The 24,396-nt window shown below is 38.4% G+C and overlaps 2 protein-coding genes across 4 annotated transcripts in view; both read left to right on the top strand.

Moving 5' to 3' along the window:
• The first annotated feature begins 3,246 nt into the window (after nt 1-3,246).
• Nucleotides 3,247-20,073, top strand: PPP2CA (protein phosphatase 2 catalytic subunit alpha). Its single transcript, XM_083350902.1, has 7 exons — nt 3,247-3,626; nt 15,767-15,976; nt 16,921-17,094; nt 17,284-17,373; nt 18,186-18,347; nt 18,507-18,625; nt 19,262-20,073. Exons 1-7 carry the CDS (start codon nt 3,525-3,527, stop codon nt 19,332-19,334), a joined length of 930 nt encoding a protein of 309 aa, XP_083207028.1. The 5' UTR covers nt 3,247-3,524; the 3' UTR covers nt 19,335-20,073.
• A 4,120-nt stretch (nt 20,074-24,193) lies between these two features.
• Nucleotides 24,194-24,396, top strand: part of SKP1 (S-phase kinase associated protein 1) — a 33,728-nt gene continuing 33,525 nt past the window's right edge. For all 3 annotated transcript variants that reach the window (XM_083352706.1, XM_083352705.1, XM_083352704.1), the window contains exon 1: nt 24,194-24,338. The gene's annotated coding sequence lies outside the window, so the exon portion shown is untranslated. The remainder of the gene's footprint in view (nt 24,339-24,396) is intronic.

The following is a 24,396-nucleotide window of genomic DNA, read 5'->3' on the forward strand; positions in this document are numbered from 1 at the left end:
ACTTAAATCAGGTAATGAAATGTCTGCAAGTAAACAACCAAGCTCAGACAGCACCAAGGACTCCATAGTATTGAAAATGCCTGCATACAATAGGCCCTAGTATCTGTTATGCAGCCTTCTAACACTGTCAGACATACACACTTTAAAAACAGGAATGACAGTGATTAATATTATTTGACTTTCACCTATTTTCCTCCACTAAGCCTAATAAGTATAATTACTTTGTTTTTGTATTGTTTCAAAATTGCCAAGGGACTGTTGCATTTAGAAATATGAAGGATTTTTATATCTTGTTGCAGAGAGGTATCTTACCCACAGAAAATCCCATTTTTTAAAAAATCCCATTTATATCCCGCCCTTCTCCGAAGACTCAGGGCGGCTTACAATCTAAAGCACAAATCAATGTGCTTAGCTTTTCCTCCCAAATTTGTGACTCCTACAGTACTGATTCTTTTGAATCATATATTTCTTGTTGCCTCTCTTTCTGGACAGTGGCCATGCATGGGTTGTGAGAAACCCCAGCCTTATTTTTGCAGCCTCCAGAGTTCCTTAGAATTGTGTCACATTAATATATCAGTATTCACCTCTTGGAAACGTCAGCAAATGTACTTCTCCTATTGCCAGGTTTCCCAATCTTGCTATATTGCAAAATATACAATTTGGGCTATTTTTTGTAAAAGTGGAAACAGAGTCAGTATTTCTTTCAATGTAAGAGATAGAACCAATGCATGTCTCTGCTTGGGAAAATTAAAGGAATCTTCCTACATTCATTTTCTCAGCATTATGCAAAAAGTATCTTATAATTATATAAATTAACTAACCTGATTTTATGTTTCTTGATTTGACAGATAGCATTTTGGAGATGCAATTTATAATTTGCCTAAAAGTCTACAATACCTTAAATATTTCATCTATGTTTTAAAAGTAATTAATTGAGCCCTATCTATTATAATAATGTTGGTAATTTAGTCCCCTTTCATTGGTTAGACTTCCCATAATAATAAAAGATTTAGCAGTTGCTCTTTATTTATTTTGGGACTTTTTGAAAAAATGCTTTTAAAGCATCCTTGCTTATAATACTTCACCATTATCAGCACAATCCTATGCATGCCTACTCAGAAATTTGAGCTCAAAGAGCTGAAAATTACAAAGTAATTATACTGATGCCAATTCTAATAAAATAGGATTAGAATATTAATAAATGAATGAATTTGTAGAAGAAGATTGGGAAAAAGTGCCATACCTTAGTAGCATACCAACTCTATTTTTACCATTTTTTATTTAATCCTCTCTAGGGTGGAGGTTAGAGAAAACTGGTTCTACTCCATTGCAGGACAGTCCTGATTGGATGCTGCCTTTCTAATTATGAATAAAGGATGTAAATCAGATCTCTAAGCTGAAGTCTCTTAAATGTATGTGCAACAAAGGTAAATGGGGCAAATGCAGATGGTTAAATTTAGACTTGATTTATTTGTTTTTTTTAGAAATTATTAATTTATATCTGCCACTATTTCATACAAGGCAGCATAATATTCTCACCCATTTTTCCACAACCATCCTGGGATGTGGGTTGGGCTGAGAGAGTGACCCAAGGTTCCCAGCTGGCTTCATGCCTAAAATGGGATTAAACATTACCATCTTCAGGTTTCTAGCTGGTACCTTAACCACTACGCCAAGCTGGATCTCCAGCAAAAAACTACAGTAATTCTAATAGAAAGATCCAGTGGATAAAATAAATTAGTTTAAACCAGTTAATGCAAGATTCCGACTGGCCAGTTCAATCTGGAAGAGTTTTAGTGCACTCTGGGTTTCATCAATGAAATAATGCCATCTGTCAGAACTTTAGAAGCCTGCCTTCTCTGTAGCAGCACCTGCTCTCTGGAATGAGATGCTGCCATGAAATTCAAATGGCCCCCACCCTTCTGGTGTTTCAAAGGGCCTTAAAGACCTGGCTCTGGAAAGGACTAATGTTTCTTTCCTTCTTTCCCTGTTTACCACCCAGAGTTGCTGGGAGTTGGGAGGCATATACATTTAATAATTATCAAATCATTTACTCCCTCCCGCCATTTCTGCCTCACAGTTCTCCAAAAACATTGCTACAGAATGGAAGTTTAGACAGAGAAAGGAAAGCATCTGCTTCCCCCCTAGGTTTATTTAAAATAAAGAGTGGTAAAAGGTTGGTTACTTTGGTTACATTTGGATCTAAACTTGTTCCCAACAGCTTCAGAATGCTGAACCATAATATTCATCCCATGGTGACTGGGAATGCCAAAGGATGCTGTTGCAGAATAATTAATTATAGGAGCTATAATCCAGTAGAGACGTTGAGAGCACGGCTTTATACCGAAGGGTCATCTTAGTCATTTGAAACTGTTGAAAAATTACCCAGTGTTTTTTTATCAACTGTTGAACACGTCGCACCTGATCTTTGGAGGGCACCGGCTAACATCAATTTCAATGTAGCAGATATATCTTGGATATAATTTTTATTACGTTGACATCTATCCATTTGGGAAATGGGTTTGCGAGGTTTTTCTCTTCGACCTGACGCCGTCCGCTAAACCAGCGTTTCCCAACCTTAGGAACTTGAAGATGCGTGGACTTCAACTCCCAGAATTCCCCAGCCAGCGTAGCTGGCTGGGGAATTCTGGGAGTTGAAGTCCACGGATCTTCAAGTTCCTAAGGTTGGAAAACGCTGCGCTAAACTGCAGGCTTTTTCCGCTTCAGCTTCATTCAGTGTCTCCTGCCTTTAGTGAAAAGTATCTACCGAAATGGCACAGAAAGAAAATTGCCGGGGACGAGTCAGATTTCTGAAGTTGAGATACGGGCACGACATAGAAGAGAAATATAGCATCTTGCAAAAAGCATCTCCCTCCAAACTTGACTCGAACTTTTTGCAAGAATTAGAATGAACCTCCCTTTCTATACCTAAACTGCGATTCCCGTACGTTTGATTTATGTCAAAGAAGAGTTACCTTTCTTGGCACGCGACCAGGACGCAACCCACCCCCTCCGCTCCGCTCCCCTCCCCTCCCTGGAATCTTACCCCACTCTCTCGAACGCGCGGAGGAACTCATTGAAACATCGCTGCGCCGCCGCGCACGGGGCTTGTGCGCATGCTCGAAGAGGCTTCCTGTGGGGCGCTTAGGGCAGAACCACCCATTTGACTGTAAGGACGCATGTGCGCCGTCTGGTGCGCCTGAGCTGGTCTAAGGAGGGTGGGAAGTGTGGGGGTGACGTCAAGGCGCGGCAGCCATTACACGGAGAGCGGACCGGATCGGCGAGCGTGGAGAAGCAGCCGCTGCCGCCGCTCCCCGTCGCCCGGGAGGGAGAGATTCCGCTGTGCATGTCTCTCTCCTCCTCCTCCTCCTCCTCCTCCGTCCAGCCCTCACTTCTTCCCGACGAGTAGCAGCCTCCCCTAATCTCCGCGAGGGGGAGGGAGAAGGGTGGGCGGAGGTGGGGCAGGGGTGGTGGGTGCCGGCGAGGGAGCGAAGAAGGCAGGCAGGCAGGCAGCGGCGGCGACGATGGAAGAGAAGGTCTTCACGAAGGAGCTCGACCAGTGGGTCGAGCAGCTGAACGAATGCAAGCAGCTCTCGGAAGGGCAAGTGAAGAGCCTGTGCGAGAAGGTGGGCAGCCGGTGGCGATCCCGCGGGAAGCGGGGGGAAGACCCCCAGACCCCGCTGTGGCGGAGGGGGAGGGGGGAGAGAAGAGAAATACGTGTCGGGGGTGGGGGTGGTGGGAAAGCGAAGAGCCCCCCCCACCCGACAATTGGGGAGAGGAGCCTCGGTAGGAAGGCGCCGGCGATCCGGCAAGGTCCGGAAGGGGGATCGGGGATGGCGGCGGGGCCATTGATCGCGGAGGGCTTCGCTGAGATGTGGGAAGCGGGTGCGGGCCGGGAAGGCGCTGGGACGAGCGCGGACTTCAGAGCCACCGCAAGGGGCGCCGTCCCGCCGGCATGAAAGGAGAAGCGGCGGCGGCGGCGGAAGCGGGAGTACATCTATCTACCCAGGGAAGGCAGAGCGGGGTGTGTCCCCGTCAGGTGCGGTGTAGAGAAACGGGGCTCCTGGCGGCCAGGCTGCCCATTCTACAGGCCCCGCGGGGCACCGCCGAGGCCTTTACTCGCGGAGTAGCCCGTGTGGCTCAGTGGATCGCTTCCCCCCGCCGACCCGGCGCCCCCTGTCGCATCGCCCGCTTCCTCCTCCTCCCCCCCTCACTAGCTCTTAAAATGGCGCCTTTCTCCGAAAATAATGCCGCTAGGAAGTCCCTTGTGCTTCGTCGGGCGGGTTTTGCTCCACGGGCGAGCGATGGAGAAGGAAAGGTTTAATAAGATGCCGGCGAGGAGCCAAATGTATTTTGTTCTAAAGGCGCTCTCGGCAGCTCCAACCTTGGATCGAGAGGGTTCAGCGTTAATTTATGCGGTCGGAATGATCGTTGGTTGTAATTTTTACAACGCTTCCTTGGTATTGTATTCCACTTGAACTTAATCGACCTTACTTCTGAATAAACACGTAGAAAAGCATTGTTGGAATAATGGGAGAAGCATGGGGGGCGGGAGTGAATCGCCCTGGAATCTAGGGCAGGGGTCTTCAAACTTGGCCCTTTTATGACTTGTGGACCTCAACTCCCAGAATTCCTCAGCCAGCTTTGCTGGCTGAGGAATTCTGGGAGTTGAAGTCCACAAGTCATAAAAGGGCCAAGTTTGAAGACCCCTGATCTAGGGAGCATTTTCTTGTATTGCAGTAGCATGTAATGATGAATCAGTTAAATTGGATTGTAACATTTGTGGTCAAATTCCTTCGTGCTAAAATGCAATTGATTTTTTTTAAATGATGCATTTGCCATTTGTTAAATTACATTAACGAATGGTATTCAAATAATTTTATTACAATAACATTACTTTAAATTTAAATGACAGCAGGAGAAAGAACAGTTTTTCTCAGCACGTTGTATTTCCTTTTCTAAATTGACTCCTGTGTCTTGTCTATACATGTCACACAATTTCAGCCCAAACCACCTCACAGGGTTGTTGTGGAGAAAGTAAGAGGAGGAAGGGATGTTGGGTATGTTCATTGCCTTGAAGTATTTGCAAAAATAAAGATGAAATACGAATTAATTAAATAACTATTTAATTCAAGTTTAATTTTAGGATTATGGTTATATATCTGATGAGACTTAAATACTGATTTGGTAATTTTCATTAGATTCATAAGGTTTTTAAAAAAATATTTAACCTTCAATGGCAGTTATTTTTTTATATAAACTACAGGCAGTCCTTGACTTACAACCACAATTGAGCCAAAAATGTACATTGCTAAGTGAGAAATTTGTTAAGTGAGTTTTGCCCCATTTTATGACCTTTGTTGCCACATTTGGTAAGTGAATCACTGCTGTTGTTAAGTTGTTAGAGTTGTTAGTAATACAGTTGTTAAGTTAATCTGGCTTCCCCATTGGCTTTGTTTGTCAGAAGGTTGCAAAAGGGCATCACATGACCCCAGGACACTGTAACCATCATAAATATGAACCAGTCATCAAGCATCTGAATGTAAATCATGTGACCATGGGGCTGCTGCAATGGTCATAAGTGAAAAACTGCTGTAGCTCACTTTTTTCAGTGCTGTTGTAACTTTAAATGGTCACTAAATAAACTATTGTAAGTACTCAGTCGTAGTTGCCTATGGAGATTCTCCGTCATCCAGGTCATGGTTGCCCCCAAAATGCTTTTTCAAAAGGCAAATTGGACTTTGTTTCAAAAGTCTAGTTGCCTTTTGAAAAAGCATTTGTGTGACATTCAGTCGTAGGTTTCATTGGAATCCATGGAAGGAACTTAAACTTAAGTACAGTTTTAGTTGTAATAATTTTGTGGTAACAAAATTTAATTGTTTGAGTTAGCAGCCTGCAAGCCAAGTCCATTATCAGGAAACCAATTAGGTCTGTATTTACTGCTCAGTTTCTTGATAAGTTTACTAAAGTAGCCTGGTGTGCAACTACTGCAGTGTTAAATGTTTTCAGTTCTTTCACTTTACATCAGACGTGTCAAACTTGTGATGTCACACGACATATTGGAGCTTTTTCCCCATTGCTGGCAATAGGGTGGGCGCGGTTTCCTTGTGACACATCCGGCCCGTGGGCCAGCAGTTTGACGCCCCTGCTTGACATGCTAAACATGTTACTCAGCAATCATTTGTAGTTACCAAAAATCTCCCTGGGGATATTTACAGCCCAGTGCCAAAGTTCTGATGGCTGCCTCCGTCATGCAACTGCATGTTGCGTGCTCAGCAACTGGCCTGCATTTACAGCAATTGTCGATCCTAACAGTCATGTGCCCACACTTTATTATGGTGTTTGCCCAAAACTGGCATTTACTTCCAGTTTTTGACAAAACTGCCCATAATGAACCATTGGTTTGCTTAACAACTGCTGCAAAAGTTGTAAAATTGGGTTGGTCACATGGGTGGTTGGTTTTATGACCATCACAACTTATAAAATGATAGGCAGGCTCTGTTACAATTGTAAGTCAGAGACTGGCTGTACTTTAGAAATGGTAGAAATTCAGTTTTGAAATATACAAATTTTGGGATGAAGGCTGGAGATTGTCCAGTACATTGGCATGTTATTAATAAGAATGAGGAAAACAGGTAATGGAGGATTTATTTTAAAGTTGCCAATCCTTTCTTTGTAGTTTTTGCGTTATGTATCCATCTGTGAAAACATTCAAAGGTCTTAATATACCTTGAATTTGCATCTCAGATTATGAGATGCTGGTTTTAACTAGTATTCGAAGGTATTATTTTTCTAGTTTTACTAAAGAGTTAGATGTTAAATATTGCAAAAAACTCCTTTCCATACTTGGAGCAGTCTACCTTTGATAGTAAAGAATTTGGAGAGAAAAATTAAGATTGTTCTTGTTTAGTGATTGATTGCCTTTAGTGAATGTTTGCAGTTAAAGTAGTGATGAAAAGTAACTTTACAACCAATTCTCACATTTACGACTCTTGTAGATGTGCAAATCAGAGAAAAGCATAGTCATGGTTTTATTTAAGAATTGCTCTATTTAACAACAAAGATGCTGGTTCCAAATGTGATTGCTAAACAAGGACTACCTGTAATCCAAGAGGTTAAACTGTAGAAATAAATATAGTGGTGATTTGTGCTATAAGGCCAGCATGATTTTAACATTAGATATGAATGGCATAAGACCAGGAAGCTTTTCTGCTTGTTCAGTGATACCTACGTGAATAAGTGAAATAAGTCATATATTCATCATAATTTTTTTCCTAATACAATAAGAATAGCAGGTAAAATTTGTGGCTTTGCAAACTTGACTGCCTAAAATTCTTTTAAATGTTATTGGAAAATTCACTAACTCCTTTGGGCTGTTCAGATTATACCAAACACAGGTTAGAGGTTCCTGCCAGTTTATGTTTTAAAAAATTCAGAACTGAATTATACTAAAGAAATGCTTTTTATAAAGCTGAATTGTTTATCCAATAAAATAGGAATGCATAATGATATATTGGTCAAACCTGAACAAAATATAGCATACGTATAGAAAACCCTAGTTGATCTAAGATTTTTGTTAAGGTTAGCAGTCATCTCTAGTTTTGTGTATTTCTTTTATAGTGATATTCATACTTCTGAGACTATAGTCCTGTTCATTCTGCACTGGCCTTTGCTTGGAGTTACCTTTTTAAAAAAAAATTAAAAAAATATTTTGGCAAATCTTGTTCTTAAAGCTGTCGGATGATATTTCAGTCTTATTAGTGTTCAACACATAGTGCAGCATTCCTGTATAATATCCTCTAGGAAATAAAGTTTGATTATTACAAATTATGGAGGAAGGGTAGAATGTCAATTTTTTTTTAAAAAAAGTTTTGGATAGAGAAAATGGACTTCGCTTCAGAATTTTTTATTCTGTAGACAGAAATATAAGTGGCAGGTTTTGTTCAAAACACAGGGAATAGAAAAAATTTAGCATGGAGAATTATTTATACTAAAAAGCCAGACATTTATGGTAAAGGGATTAAAAGATAAATATAAGTTACAATAGTGATTTGTTCTAAGGAAATTAAACAGATTTTAATTTTTCACTTGAATTCTGATATTAATGATAAATACTACCCCACTGATACAGATAATGCAAATAGAGTAATACCTTTATTGTCATCTTGTATGTGCACTAATAGGCATACATTAAAATTAAATTTCATGGAAATATAATGAACTATACTGCCTCTTCCTGTCTTGACAAGTTGCTAATAAAGAAAATAATAGTTGGTTCATTTCCTCCATGCTGGTTCTCTTTTCTATTAAAATAGCTTACTGCTTCTGTACTGGTATGTCTTTAATTTAGATATGAAGATAAGTAACAGTACTAGGTAAATATGCAGTTGTTAATTAGTTCTGAATTGGATTAGGTACTAATAGAAACCAGGTGAAACGGAGTGTATAGTATTTACTTCTCATCAGAAGTAATGAGTTTTTCGGTGTTATTAATTGGATCAGCATTTCATTACCCGAACTAGGTAACCTCATCAGTGCTAGTAAGGAGTGGTGTTTGCTGTCAGTTTATATTCTAGTGGTTTGCCTGTCACTGTTGGTGAGGGTGGTCTTAGAGCAGGGGTGTCAAACTGTCGGTCCGTTCTTCGTATGTTATGTTGTGATATGGTGACGAAAATTGGCTGCAGTATTCCAGGTGTGGTCTTACTAGCATTTTATAAAGCGGTACTAATACTTCGCGTGATCTTGATTCTATGCCTCTGTTTATACAACCCAGGATTGTATTAGCTTTTTTGGCTGCTGCTGCACACTACTGGCTCATGTCAAGTGATTGTCTACTACGACTCCAAGGTCCCTCTCTCAGTTACTGTTTTTAAGCCATGTCTTGCCCAATCTGTACTTGTACCTTTGATTTTTCCTGCCTAAATGTAACACTTTGCTTTTCTCCACATTGAAACTCATTGGATAGGACCCATTGTTCATGTTTTTCTATATCTTTTTTGGATCCTGAGTTTGTCTTCTGGGCTGTTGGCTACTCCTGTCAGTTTGGTGTCATCTGCAAATTTGAGGAGTTCCCCTTCAATTCCCTCATCTAAGTCATTGATGAAGATATTAAAGAGTATTGGGCCTAAGACAGAAACTTGTGGTAACCCCACTGCTTACTTCTCTCCATGTGGAAGTAGTGCTGTTGAGGACTACTCGTTGAGTATGATTTGTCAGCCAGCTGCAGATCCATCTGGTGGTGATGTTGTCTATTCCACCTTTTTCTAGCTTACCAAGGAATAGGTTGTGATCTACTTTATCAAATGCCTTACTGAAATGTACCATAAGTATATTACGTCCACAGTATTTTGCTGGTCTACTAGTTTAGTCACTATCAAATAATGAAATAAGATTGCTTTGGCAGGATCTGTTTTTAACAAACCCGTGCTGGCTGGTTATGACTGTTTATGACTTTGTTTGCTTCTAGTTGTTTGCAGATCTGTTTTTTTGAGTATCTTTTCTAGGATCTTCCCAGGTACTGATGTTAAACTGATTGGTCTGTAGTTTCCTGGGTCCATTTCCCCCCCCCCCCCGCCTTTCTTGAATATGGGAACCACATCAGCCCTTTTCCAATCCTCAGATACTTCCTTAGTGCTTCAAGATTTTTGAAAGAAATGGTACAATGGTTCTGAGATAACACCTGCCAGCTCCTTCAGAACTCTGGGATGCAATCTGTCAGGGCCCGGTGATTTATATTCGTCAAGGTTGGATAGGTGTTCTCTTACCATTTTCTTGCTTATTTTGATTTTTGTTTCCAATTTGTCTTTTGCAGTAGTTTTTTTTTTATGTTGGGCTATGGTTTCTTTTTGTTTGAAGACTGATGTAAAGTATGAGTTAAGCAGCTCTGCTTTCTCCCTCTTGCCTGTTATTTCCTTGCCATCTTCTCTCTTGAGTGGACCTACAGTTTCCTTGATGTTTTTCTTGTTGTTAGTATGTTGGAAGATTTTTTTTATTATTATCCATGATTTCTGTTGCACGTCTTTGTTCATTCTGAGTCTTTGCTTTCATGACTTCATCTTTGCATGTTCTGGCTGTCTGCTGATAATCGGTCTTAGTTATGTGCCCCTCTTTCCATTTTTTGTATTTGTCCTTTTTGTCTTTCAGTTTGTCAGGGAGATTTTTGTGCAGCCAAGCTGGTTTCTTCTTGAATTTCTTGTTTTTCATTATAATAGATTGAGCTCAAATTTTAGGCCTTGAACTTCCCATTCTTTGTTTTGGTATCTAGTTCTTCTGCAAGCCTCTTGCTTATATATTCAGCATAGTGTCTGGAGTGGAAGGATACAAAAAAGTTCTATTCACAATCCAGTTTTTATGATTGTGGGTCCTACTGAGAATGCAGGGGTTGTGGTGGCACAAATGTTTCTGTCTTCTAGCTTAAAATCTTAAATCAGTTTGAGTGGCTGCTTGAAGAATATTGTGGTAAAATTGAATCTGTTCATTCTGTTGATAATAAACTACGCAAGGTCTTGATTTAATGCTTTTAAGAGGCAGGCTATCATAAAATCTCACATCTGAGTGTGTGAGAGGTACTGTGGGGATTGGAAAAGGTTTGTGGCTGTGCGCCAGAGGTGCAAAGTGGATTGGGGAGGGCACAGGAGTAGAATAGTGTGGGTCAGAAAGGGTAGCTGGGGGTTGTGTGAAAGTCAGTATGGGGAAGCAATGTGGGTAGGAAAAGGTGCATGAGGCCATGCAAGAGGGGCCATGCAAGTTAGGGAAGGTTCATGGGGGTATGTAAGAGGTGCTGTGTGGTTTTGGGAAGGTGGGTGGGCAGCACAGGTCAGGGAATCAATGGGTGGCACAGATAAGGAAAAGTGTGCTAGGTATGGCTTGGGCCAAGAATGGTATGTGAGGGCCCTTCCCTTTCCACAGCTAAATGTTGCTAGGTGGGAGAAGAACTGAGAGATTGCAAGACTGGCTGGGAAACTGTCACATAACATTGAAAATGATGATTGTGTGGCCATTTGAGGTTATGATGATATGGAATGAAGGACTTATGACAAGTTCTTGAAATTCTGGTTGTTGTATTGCCCTTGGAATCAGTGAAGAACATTTGGGCCCACCCATATTTACAACTGCCTTTCAACTACCTGCTTACTCACTGCCACCAGCTGCTCCCATTGCCTGGCCCTGCCTACCACCTGTGTGCCACTACTGTACTGGCCTGGGCCGCCTTTCTCAGAGGTGCAGCCGGGCCTTCTCTTGCAAGCTGACCAGAAGGACTTACAAAAGAAGGACTTGTATGGGTTGGGAAAGAAGGTCAGCATGTGAAAAAAAGAGACCCTTTTGTGCAGCTGGGCCCTTTTTCCTCTTATTGACCTTTCATACCTCTCCTGGCTCTTTCTATCATAAAAGAAGGACCTGGATGGCCTAAGAAATCAGACCCAAGCTGCTGTAGCATAAAAGTATGCCCAGGTGGCACTAACAGTATGGGGGAAGATAGGTGCATGGAAGGAGTTGAAGTAGAAGCAATTGTTACCTTCTCCCGAGAGTGGCTTGAATCCAGATAGCTTCTTGCCTAACGATCAGGTAGGATTCATTCATCATCAACTGGGATTGTCAGAAATGCCATCACTAAGCGGAGTCAAGTCACTTGACAATTCACTTAATGACTGTCTTGTTTAGTAATGGAATTGCCAGTCGTTACAGGTGAAGACTACCTGTAGATTAAAAACATTTGGGGAAACGACTGTTTTTAGACTGCTGCAAATACTAATTTTTATTCAGGGTCTGGCTTTTCTGAACTTGCTTTCTTGTATGTATGCCGTTCTTTAAAGTTTTAGAAAACCAATAGTATCTATATTGAGGTACTTTAATCCAGGTATAGAATTTGCTTCCTTTCTATCATAGGTAGAGCATTGAGCATAATCAAACAGTATAGTAGACCATTGATGAGCTTTTTTAAAAAAAATCAGTTACTGCCAGTATTAAGACACCTGGTGTTGGCAATGTAGCTCTTGTAGAAAATTATTTGAAATGTAATACTTAGTAATATTAAACAAAGAATAATTCACTTGACTTTTAGATATCCAAAAATATTTAAAACTAACACTGTAATTTAATTTCGGACTGATATTTGTGGGAACATATAGACATACATGAACAGCTTTGCATGCATGCTAATATTGGTCTCTGAATTGAAAACTTCCAAAGTGCTATTTTGTTTTGGCAATGCAATGTTAACTGCTGCTTCTTCATTATTTTATTACTTAAGCTATAATTCTATTTTCATCTTCTCACGGTTCTGTTATGCAATTGGAAATACGGGTCTTCAAATGAAGCTGATAAGAAATTGTGACCTAGTTATAATTAAATAAATGTTTATTGGTCTGAATGCTGCAGATTTTCTTTATATTACAGTAGCTTCCATAGATTTCCGAGTCATAATTAATACTATCATAGAGCCAGGCTTTGTCTAAAGAGTGCCAGAGAGTAGCTGTATCAGTTTGTATTCAGGTAATCCATGCATGTACCGTATTTTCTGGCGTATAAGACGACTGGACGTATAAGATGACCCCCTACATTTCCTGTTAAATTATAGGGTTTGGGCTATACTCGCCGTATAAGACTACCCCTCTTCCAACGCGCACCAAATAAAAATTAAAAAACATCAGATTTGATTTTAATATGGTAATTTTAATTCAAATGCTTATGACATGCAGGTACTTAGTAGGAAAACTGTCACTTATAAACATAAGACTGTCATCAAACATGTAAACATGAAACAGTGCAAGTGGATTAAACTTTTCCTAATTCACTCTAAAGCTTTCCTTGCGCAGACCAAATGGGAGATCCGCTCCAGGTTTTCCATCCAGCCCGCCCAGTTCCTGAGTCAAATGTGTCCTTAGAGCTAAGCAGCTGCTCTGGCTGCTGCATTCCCCACCTGCCTTTCAAGTTGGGATAGACTGCAGCTGCTCTTCAACTTTAGAAGGAAAGACGCCCAGACCCCAGCCTGTAAAAAAATCACAGACTGCAGCTTCTTCTCCAATTGGTCCCGCTTTCCCTGCGCAGACCAAATGGGAGATCCGCTCCAGGTTTTCCAGCCAGCCCTGTCCCTAAAGTTTCAGCACCCGGCGTATAAGACGACCCCTGACTTTTGAGAAGATTTTCATGGGTTAAAAAGTTGTCTTATACGCTAGAAAATACGGTAACCTGAATATGATAGTCATATTGTGAAAATATCATGGCATTCTGCAGAATTTTAAATGTGCCCATTGCCTCCCTTGGTTTTTGTGCCCTAAAAAGATTCTTTCTATTCGAATGCAGACATGTATTTATTGCATGCTAGAATAGAAAAACTAAGCAGCACTCAAGAGAAAGCTGAAACATTTCTGCTTTCACACTTGTTCTACATTTTAAACAAAACTATTATTGATTGGGCTGGTTAAAAACCAAAGAGCTTGCTTTTTAAGCTTAAAAAGTGATTTTAATTGTTATGTTAGTAATTTCATTTGCGTGGCTCAATTTATTTTACTTTGATCTGCAATACTGATTTTTGTTTAACTACTAACATTGGTTAATATGACCTTTGTATTTAATAATGCTTTCATTTTTTTAATGTGTTGGCAGAAAATTATTTGAAAGAAAGGGCTTTGAATTAAGCCATAATGCCTATGAAACAATAGCAGATTTCACATTTTAAAACCGGAGTGCTTATAGAGATGTCTGGTCTTAGATGCATATGGTATATATTTCTTATTCTAAAACGGACTTCATTAGTTCTCAAAGCTTTCTGGATGCTGTTAAATGTAAGACTTAATACAAAAACAATACTTTTGTGTTGCCTACCAATTAAAGTGCAAGCTATCCCAGACAACAATAATATTCTTCAGGATTGGCTGGGTTTAAAAGAGGAAAGAAGGTTCACAGTAGTTCTCTTATTATTCTCAGCACTGTTAATAGCACTTGGTTTTGGGGTTTCACAAGTAATAACTTCAGCTACAACGCTGAACTCAAAGTCTCCTTCATATCGGATCATGTTGAGTAGCAATATTCAGTGGCGAAAACATGAAATGTTATGCCAATGGGGAAGATTGGCCGCAGAACTTTTTAGTACTCATGAAAGTAGTGTAAAATGGGCAATGTCTGATTATTTTTAGTTTGCCTCATTTCTTCCTTTGGTTCTCTTTCTGAATAATTTGAGGGAAACAGAACAAACATGTACATCTTTTCTCTGGTACAAGTTTCACTACGAACTCTGGAACAAACAGATTTTTAATTGGTAATTTTCAAACTGAAAAGATTTCTGAATTATTTATTTACGGAAGATGTTTCACTGTTTGGCAGCAGAACTTTGATATATATGGATACTGTAGGTAGCCTTTTCCTTGGAGATGATAATTTCTAGCTCTTCTAAAAGAAGACACCATTTGAAATGTTTATATATGTAATTTATCAAATTGAATATACCACCAAAGTCAGGTAACAGTGCAGTGATTACACATGCAATTATTATTATTTATAGGGAACACTGCTGAGGTGGAGATGTGGGTATTTGAGGTATTTGTCTTCTGATCACAGTAATACTTTTACCATTCTCTAGCTACGTTGCTTTGGGGAAAAAATGTTGAAATATGTTGAAGGATTCCCATATTTAGTACTGTTTCATAATTCTCCTTCCCAGGGGCAAATGTATAGGGTGCTATATCTTTCTTGTATGGATTTGTCATGGATGCTCATAATAAGGAGAAAAGTGCATCCTTTTTTGAGCCACTGTTTGCACAAAAAACTTGAACATGTTCATCTAAAATACACCAGGCTTTATTCCACCAGAAAGAATAACAGTTCCATTTCATTTTGTCAAGAAAGTACATGTATTTGGGACAGACATTTATGCTAACTTCTCTGAAATTGCATCACCTTCTGTTTTCTAATAAACAGCTATTTCTATAGGTTTAAACTGTTAATATTTTCATATATTTGAGTGGGGAGATCAACTGAAAGAAATTGAGTGTTATTCAGACACATGAGATTTGAACAAGTCTTACAGTTGGTGAGCACATTAATGTTTATCTTTTTTTCTGTATGGCTAGGGTTGTCTGCAGGTAGGACCCTATTACTTACAGAAATATAACTAACTGGCAATCATTGGGGGAATTTAATCTTTCGATTTTGAAATAAATGAATTTCAACAACTGTAGAATCAGGCTGCAGCATACCAAAATTGTCAAAAGGTCTGAATACTTTCTGAATGCACTGTATTCAGAACTGCATTCAAGTGCAGGGTAAGGTCTGACCTGGTGCTGGAAGTTGTAGAATTTGGATAAGGGTAAAAGTAGGATAAAATTGAATCCTAGCAAGACTGGGCTTCTGTTTGTTCAGAAAATATCTGGTACTCTCTCTAGTCCAATGTTCTCAGCAGTAATACCCACCTTCTAGAACAGATTTCCACCAGAAATCTAGATGGATCCATTTCATCTGAACTAACCAGAGAAACATTTAAAATCTGTCACCAGTACAATACTCCTATGCTGTTGTCTCTCGTTATAATAATTTGGGAAAGGCTTTGAAAATTTTAAGGATAATGTTTATGTTATGCTGTTCTTTAGTTTTCATTTTTGTATTTTGCTGCTAGGAGTCCAAATGAATTACGGTATGCTTGTATGTATGATAAATATTCTTCAGAAGCAGAAATAAATAATACATATGCTATTTTGTCAAATACGTTATTAGGCATTTTGAAATGTTAATTAATTACTTAAGGTTAAGCTGACTTTTTGCTCTGTTGCAGGCTAAAGAAATCTTAACAAAAGAATCCAATGTTCAAGAAGTAAGATGTCCAGTAACAGTTTGTGGAGACGTCCACGGACAATTTCATGATCTCATGGAACTTTTCAGAATTGGAGGCAAATCACCAGACACAAATTACTTGTTTATGGGGGACTACGTTGATAGGGGATACTACTCTGTTGAAACAGTAACACTTCTGGTAGCGCTTAAGGTAATAAAAATACATTTAAAACATGTTGGCATTAGAAATAGCAGGCATACAGAAAATTTTGGGGTTACTTCCAAATATTTTGAAATTTTATTATTTTGTGTTTATGTTCTGAATTATTGTAATGCTGTTGAAAATTCTGCACAAAATAAAAATTGTACAGGAGAAAATTATATTATTGTGTAATTCAAAGAGACTCCTACATACTAAATAAGATGCTTAGATATACGGGTAGTCCTTGACTTACAACCATTCATTTAGTGACAGTTCAGTTTTACAATAGCATTGAAAAAAGTGACTTATGACCATTTTTCACATTTACAAGCATGGTCACATGATCAAAATTCAGACGCTTGGCAACTGACTCGCATTTATGATACTTGCAGTATCCTGAGGTCATGTGATCCCATTTTGTGACCACCTGACGTGAAAAGTCAATGGGGAAACCAGAATCATTTAACAACCGTGTTAGTAACTTAACAACCACAGTGATTCACTTAACAGCTGTGGCAAGAAAGGTCATAAAATGGTGCAAAATTGACTTAACAACTGTCCAGCTTAGCAACAGAAATTTTGGGCTCAATTGTTGTAAGTTGAGGACTGCCTGTAACTAGAACTCCCACGTTTCTTTAGTTTGTATCTCCATTTCAATAAGATGGAAAAGAGATCTAGGACTGATAAGATTCTACTCTTGAATTTAAATTCAATAGTCTCCCCTCTCACCCCTATATATCAATGCTAACAATCTAAACAAATTGGGGTAGGAGGAATACAGATATTTAAAATTTGATTTCAAGAGATGTTTAGAAAATTATGTTTTCTCCATACACCTGTAATTAATGATAGGGGAAGATATATGTTAATAGAGATGGGGACAAGTCAAGGTAGGGAATGTAAAATGAAAAGCTCTTAATTGCTCTGATTATACTAACTACATTGTTTTATAGGTCCGTTACCGTGAACGCATCACAATCCTTCGAGGGAACCATGAAAGCAGGCAGATCACCCAAGTATATGGTTTCTATGATGAGTGTTTAAGGAAATATGGAAATGCAAATGTCTGGAAATACTTCACAGATCTTTTTGATTATCTTCCTCTTACTGCTTTGGTGGATGGACAGGTATGCTGAAAATATGAGTTCTTGTTAATAGCAACAAAAATACAAAATAGGGTGAATGTTCCAATATGTTTTAATCAGATGTTTTCCTTTTAAAATCATCTATAATTTTCATTAAACAAGTTCAGCTAACTGTAGTTCTTGATATTTAAGAAAAAGTTATTCTAATACTAGTTTTCAAAACTTTCACAGATTTTCTGTCTACATGGAGGCCTCTCTCCATCTATAGATACACTGGATCATATTAGAGCACTTGATCGTCTCCAAGAAGTTCCACATGAGGTAAGTTAATGCCATTTGAATTCTCAGTTGTGTTTATGCATGTTACTGTCTAATGGTACTCTTTTAATTATTTTTTCTTTTGTAATTTTTATTCACTCTTCCATACCATATTTTAAATACAGTTTGACTATAGAGGCAGACAATCTTACAACTAATTTCTAGGTCCTCATTTTTAAATATATCCAATGGTAAGATATTTTTCTTAATTCTGTAATTGTGAGTTGACTTGGAGTATTCTCCTTTATAATCTTTAGTTCCCTCTGGTCTCCCATTTTTTTAAAAAAGTTTTTTTTAAAAAAAGATTTCAAAACATTTTTACTACCTTGGAGTGAAGAAGTAAACCAGTTAGGTAAAGTGACTGCAAGTGTCAGCAATCACAACTCAAACTTACAGTGTTTATCTAATTTTCACTGTTCTGAGTTATATTTTCACCATTCTGAAAGAAATTTCTTTCTATAGATGGCTCGTGTGTGGGCAAGGAGATGCTGGCGGGTTTTTCTCCCCAGAAGTACATTCATTGCCACAATGTCTTTCAGTATTGTTGTGTCTTACAGTATTATTGTTCACAAGAATTAGCTTTAGTTGAATTCAGCTGTACCTGAAAAATAGCTGTAATTGAATTCTGAAGAATGCCCAGGCGTAGGGAACGTAGCAGTACAGAAATTCTGGATTTCTGGTATTTTTTACTGGAATTTTTACCATCAGCACGGGATAAAAGCATACTATTCCAAAATATTTAGCCGCTCCAATTGGCATTTTGAAAGTTTCCCTATGTTGTATTAGCTAAATCATAATGCTGAAATATTTCCTAGGGTCCAATGTGTGATTTGCTGTGGTCAGATCCTGATGATCGGGGTGGCTGGGGTATTTCTCCTCGAGGAGCTGGCTATACTTTTGGACAAGATATTTCAGAAACTTTCAACCATGCTAATGGTCTTACATTGGTTTCAAGGGCTCATCAGCTGGTAATGGAGGTAAGCTTGTTTTGACTTGCTCTCAACTGTTTTGAGATATTTAAAACAAACCCAGATCATACCCTGATATATTTTAATACAGCAATATATTTTATTATAACTACAGCTTATATTATCTGCAAGGGATTCTTATTAAAATTACATAATTTCTTTTTTCAGGGATACAACTGGTGTCATGATCGGAATGTAGTAACAATTTTTAGTGCTCCAAATTATTGTTACCGTTGTGGTAACCAAGCTGCAATTATGGAGCTTGATGATACTCTAAAATACTCATTGTAAGTATTTTAAAAATATTTCTATGAGAGTGACCAAAGTGCACTATTTATACTTCCTAGTTAAAACTTTCTAAAAAAAAGGGAAAAAAAAGTCATCTGTGCTTGAAATAAATATGCACTGTTGCTTGATCTGGTCTTGCCAGGTATTTCAGAAGAGATTATTTGTGGAATATCAAATTTATTTTAAATTTGCATAGTTTTAAAATAAACATTTCTGTTTGGATATTTCAGGGGGTATTCATTGATTCATGAGTTACTGTAAAATTTTAACAGCAATCCTTGTTAAATTTTTCCTGGATAAGTTCTTTGAAGTTTAAGACCTAAGTTACGTTAAGAAATACTTGCTTCTGTTAATATTAATACTATGTATGTTGAGGAATCTTTTTACTTCTAAGATTCACACAAATAGGTTGAATTGTTTTTTGTGTAAATTCGGTGAATGACAAGACATTATTTCTGTGCCTGAATAGAGCTTCCTTTGGAAATTGCCACAATTAGTGGCATTATAGGAAAGCTGCTCTGTCCTTCTGAAGAAATTATCCTGAAGTGTTCTTTGAAATTTCAAACAGTATGAAATATATTACAGGTTATTTTAAAAACATCAGGAGATCAACAAATTCTAATTCTCTCTTCCAGTTTGCAGTTTGATCCGGCACCACGCAGAGGTGAACCACATGTTACTCGTCGCACCCCAGACTACTTTCTGTAATGAGATTTTCCACTTGTACAGTATTGCCATGAACCATGTGTTGACCTAAAGGAACATGGGAAGAGCAACAGTAACTCCAAAGTGTCAGAAAACATTTTAACATTCAAACCTGTTTTCACATGGACCAAAAGATGTGCCATATTGAAATTCAAAGCCTCTTGTCTGTCAGCGACTGTGACCACTTTAGAATGAACCAGTTCATTGCATGCTTGAAGCAACATTGTTGGTCAAGAGATCAGTTTCTGGCATAGTTCTACTTGTAGTTACTTTTGCTTTCTCTGAGAGACTGCAAATATTAATACGTAGACATTTAAACACTTCGTGAATTACAAGTAACTTTCCATTTAGCTTTAGCTTTCCAGCATGATTGTAGATAAGAATAGCAAACTATCATTGAAGCTTAATGAACATTTTAAATAAGCACCAAGACTGACTTTTCTTATTTGTGTTCTTATTTTGTTTTTTAGGGAAACAGTTTAATTTAATTGTCTTATTGTTTCATCTGAACTCTGTTCCCACCCCATTTTTCTCTCACACTTTTCCTCTACAAAGTGTCCCATGTATGTGTTCATCATAGTGAATTACTTTGAAAGAACAATTTATTTCTGTAAGACGTTGCTGCAGGAGGGTGTTGCAGCATTTTTCATAATAAACTCGTGAACTAAGTTTGGAAGATGATTGACTTTAAAATGTATTGCAAGCACATATCATGTTGTATTTAATAAAAAAATAACTTTTATGTCTCTTTGAACCTTTGAAGGACCCAAACAATACTGAGTTCAGGAAACATATTACAGTACATAAAAATCAAAATCTAAGGGATCAGATTTGGTAATCTGATGTATTAGGAAGGCAAATAATTACTGCCATAATTCTGTTAGCATTTGTCAAATACTTAGGGAGAAAGCTATTCTGTGAAACAGATCTTCTGACATTTAATTCTATGTTTAAAGTGGAAAGCCTCGATTGTGAAGTTAAATCTAACTTCACCTAAGCATAGTCTTAATTATTATATATACTCAATGTTCCTGATGAAATTTCTTTTTGATATACTTTTAAGCAAAAGAATATGAGGTTACTGCTTCTGTGCTACTGAATGAAGAATGGAAAGGAACTGGTGAGAGATCATAAATCAATCTCAATACTCTGTACCCATTCTTAGTAGTAACAGTCTCTCATGCACATTATGTCTCTCTTGGGCAGCTTACTTTCCCTCGGTTTGAGCAGAAGGCAGTGAATAAGTCATAGGCTAAATACTCCAAATACTTGTTGAATATATTCTGATCCCAGAACTTGGGATATTTAAACAGCTAGGAAAAATGAGCCTATTACAATGGAAATTAAATTCTTACTTGTAATTGTTGGTATCAAGCATTTGTTGAATGATGATGGAAATAGTGTAACAATGGGGATATACCAACAAACCACCTGTAACTTGACTGTCTCAAATGTGAAAATCAAAACATGTATTAACAGTGATTTCCTCTTACTTTGTAACTAGTGTTTTTACTTAGCATTCAATAAAGTAGTAACAGAATAATGAAGTTGGAAGAAAAGTCCTTATGTGCACAGGGCATGTTAAAGTGTTGTGCATACTTGGTGATTCTTAAAACTTTTTCACGGAATGAAGTGGGCTGATACCTTCAATTTCAAGTAGCTGGCTGGCCTTGTAGCAAGGGCTGCTGTTCAGAAGCAGGAAAAAATGCTTTTGTAATTCCCAGCCAAGGCATTTTTAAGTCTACATATAAATCTATAAATATAGAGAGAGAGACTTCTCAGTTTCCTGGAAAAATTTCAAAAATTGAGCTTTTCTTAAGATATTGTTACAAAAAACAAATAGGGACAACTATTATAAATAAATATATTGGCACCATTATTACTCTTCATTTCCCCCTAGTGTCAGTTGACTAGAATATTCATTTTAATAGAAATTTAACTCCAAATATAGACACTAAATAGAAATTTAACTCCAAATATTTAAAAATATATATCTTCAAATAGAAAGTTGATGTGAGCTAAAATACTGGTAAGAAAAAAAAACATAAGTAATAAACTAAAAGTGGCCAGGTTTTTCTATGAATTAGCCAGATGATACACTAGTTTGAACAATTCATTTTTCTTGCACTGTTTTAACTGAATAATACACTGCAACTTCATTTTGCATCTTTTCTCCACGTGATCTCATATTTAAGCATAGATTATTAGAAAATGTTTCCATGTAAAGCATGTTACCCAATTTTAAATATAGTAACTCATGATTGCAATTCCTATCCCATGATGATTGGAGAAGGTTCTCAAAGTGGAAATCACCCTGCTGCTTCTTGGATTCCACTGTCTAATTGGCTGCTTTTAAGACACTTCTAAGCAAGTTACTGCCCTTGGTTAAATATGGTTTCTGGAAGTGAAAGCTGAAATCGTTCTTTTGAAAAAGAAAAGACCTGTTGACGGGTCTTGTGAGCCTATGTATTGTGCAGAAGAATCATTGTTTAAAATTGTTCAGTTGAAAAAACAGTAAATGTTTAGAATAACTTGAACATAATAAAGTATGGACTATTTTATAATTCTATGTTAACATACTAATAGGAAAACACATCATACCTAGTCATTTACATCACAAAACGGCAATTTAGTGGTATTTAATAAACCTAACAAGTTGATTTTATTTATTTATTTAGATTTATATACCGCCCTTTCCCGAAGGACTCAGGGCGGTTTACAGGGTATTTAAAAGAAAATCAATACAAACGATCTATGAAAGTTTATATGATAGGTCTGTTAGCCTTTAAGATGTTTTAATACTCTTGTTTTAAAGAGTCATGTTTTGAAAATATAGTTAGCATGGCCAGAAAGGAAGTCATAGTTAAATCCTTTTATTTTTTTTGGGGGGGGGTAATACCTTGCCAACTTTGGCTTATCTAGAAAGCTAATTAGGAAACATCTAGGAAGCATCAAGTCGGTTTGTTCAGGAACTTGGAAAACATCCTAACGGTGGTAAGACAACTAATTCAATGAGAATCTGTGGAGATATCAATATAAATTGTTCAGCTCGTGCTTAATCCAAAGGCAATTTTACTTACAAGTAATCCTTGTTTAGTGACCCAAAAACTCAGTTGTTAAGTGGTTGCTAAGTGTAATTGGGACTGCTTATGGACTCACTTCAACTTCTCTGCTTCACAGGGCTGCCAAGGTCATAGATCCAAGGTTTGCAAAATTATCGTCATAAATCCAATTTACACTAAACAGGGCAATTGCTAAACAAGAACTATATACCAGATGGTGATGGTGGGAATCGGATTATTTTCATCAATATCTGGGCTAAGTACTTCACTGTGGCTGACAGCGATTGCTATCCCTTGTATTGGGTTTATAATACCTCTAGATCTACCTGGACTTGGTCTTTTTGCTGCAGTTCACTCCATATGTCTAAGGAAATTTAATGCTCTAAGACTGAACACTCCATTTCTACAAATACTAGAAGGTGATGTTTGATGACACTAATATGCACTATATTTATCAAGCAAGAGGTGAGATTTTCCAGTTTGGAACAAAAACGGGTTTTCTGTCTTATGACATGCATAAAAGAGAGGGAGTAGTAAGGACATAAATTGTGATATTGCTGTGATATAAAACATAAAACATCATATGGCATTCATCTGAGGTAGTATAGGACTGCTTTCGGGGTAGTTTTTGCTTTGCTTAAGAGAGCTAATTTAAACGTTGGTTTAAGTGGCAGAGACCTCTGATTCCAAACAACACTGGCTTAATGTTAAGAGAACTGAATCTGCTCCTTGATTTGGAAATAGTCTTTCAGAAGATGCTCCTCTCAAAATTATATTTATTGGGGGGAGGAGGAGAAACTAATGTACCATTTGAAATTTTATTGTGCCTGGAGGAGTAAACGTAGTGCTGCTCATCATATAAGCAGGCCCCTTTCCAGGCTTCTTTCAAATATCTATGCAGTTAAAATAGAACTTTTTTTTGGGGGGGGGGGAGTTTGAGAGGTGAATAACCAATAAATCAAGTCTGTATTCTTACTAAAGAAACCACCTGAATAATTCTCCTAGCTGGGTAATGGCAACTAACATCTTACTTGATATGAAACAGTAGATGTAAAACGTGCCAGTTAGGATGATGTAGTTTCTTACCAATGATTACATGTGGAAAACATACTTGGACTGATTCACTTATAAATCCAAGGGTTCGTTGAAATGTCTGATGAATTTGTGGACACACACACACATACTGCTAAGCTTGTAAGCCGCCCTGAGTCTTCGGAGAAGGGCGGGATATAAATGTAATTTAAAAAAAAAACTCTTAGTAAATTTAATTTCCTCGGCAGCAATGAACTGCTTGATATATTCCTATTTCAATTTCTCTGCCTTTATCAATTACTTAACATCTTTGTGTGTGTGGGGGCAAATAACCCCACAGAGTAACAACCACAAGGAGCTGGATTCATACAACACCCAGGATTATCAGACACGAACTACGTACTCGTCCAACTACAACGGGGAAATGAGAAGGGAATAGAAGTACGTCGCTCAGAATAAACGAGAAACCGTCCTTCCTATTATGACGTAAAACCGTCGCCACCCTTACGAGCGAGCTCGTACCGGCAACTTCCGACTCTGCCTGAAGGACCCCGAGGTATTTAATATCTCAATACGTTTAAGGGTCTCCTTCTTCCTTTTTATATAAATTTGGTTATTCCCCCCTTCGGTCCCCTCCGCAGTCCATCTGCGATGAAGCGGGGAAGGGGCGCGCGACGCCTGCTGAGTCGTCCAGCGCAGGCACTCAGACGAGCCGCCCAGCGCCGTGAGTGGAAGGGGGCGGGGACAACGATTGGGCCCTCGGCTCGGGTTCGCTCCGCCCCCAACTTTATAACATGCAGCGGCCGCAAGGCGCTCCAGTGCGCCCTTAATTTGAGTTGGGTGGTGTGTCTTGTTGGGGAGAGGCTAAAAGGCGCCACCGTTGCCGCCGCCGCCGCCGTTGTGCTGCCTCACGGTGAGTGAGGCCCAGGCCTGGTTGAGGTTCGGGCCTCCTCGGCGGATAGTGAGGAGCG

The sequence above is a fragment of the Vipera ursinii genome (assembly GCF_947247035.1).
Source record: "Vipera ursinii genome assembly, chromosome: 2".
In the NCBI taxonomy this organism is placed as follows: Eukaryota; Metazoa; Chordata; class Lepidosauria; order Squamata; family Viperidae; genus Vipera; species Vipera ursinii.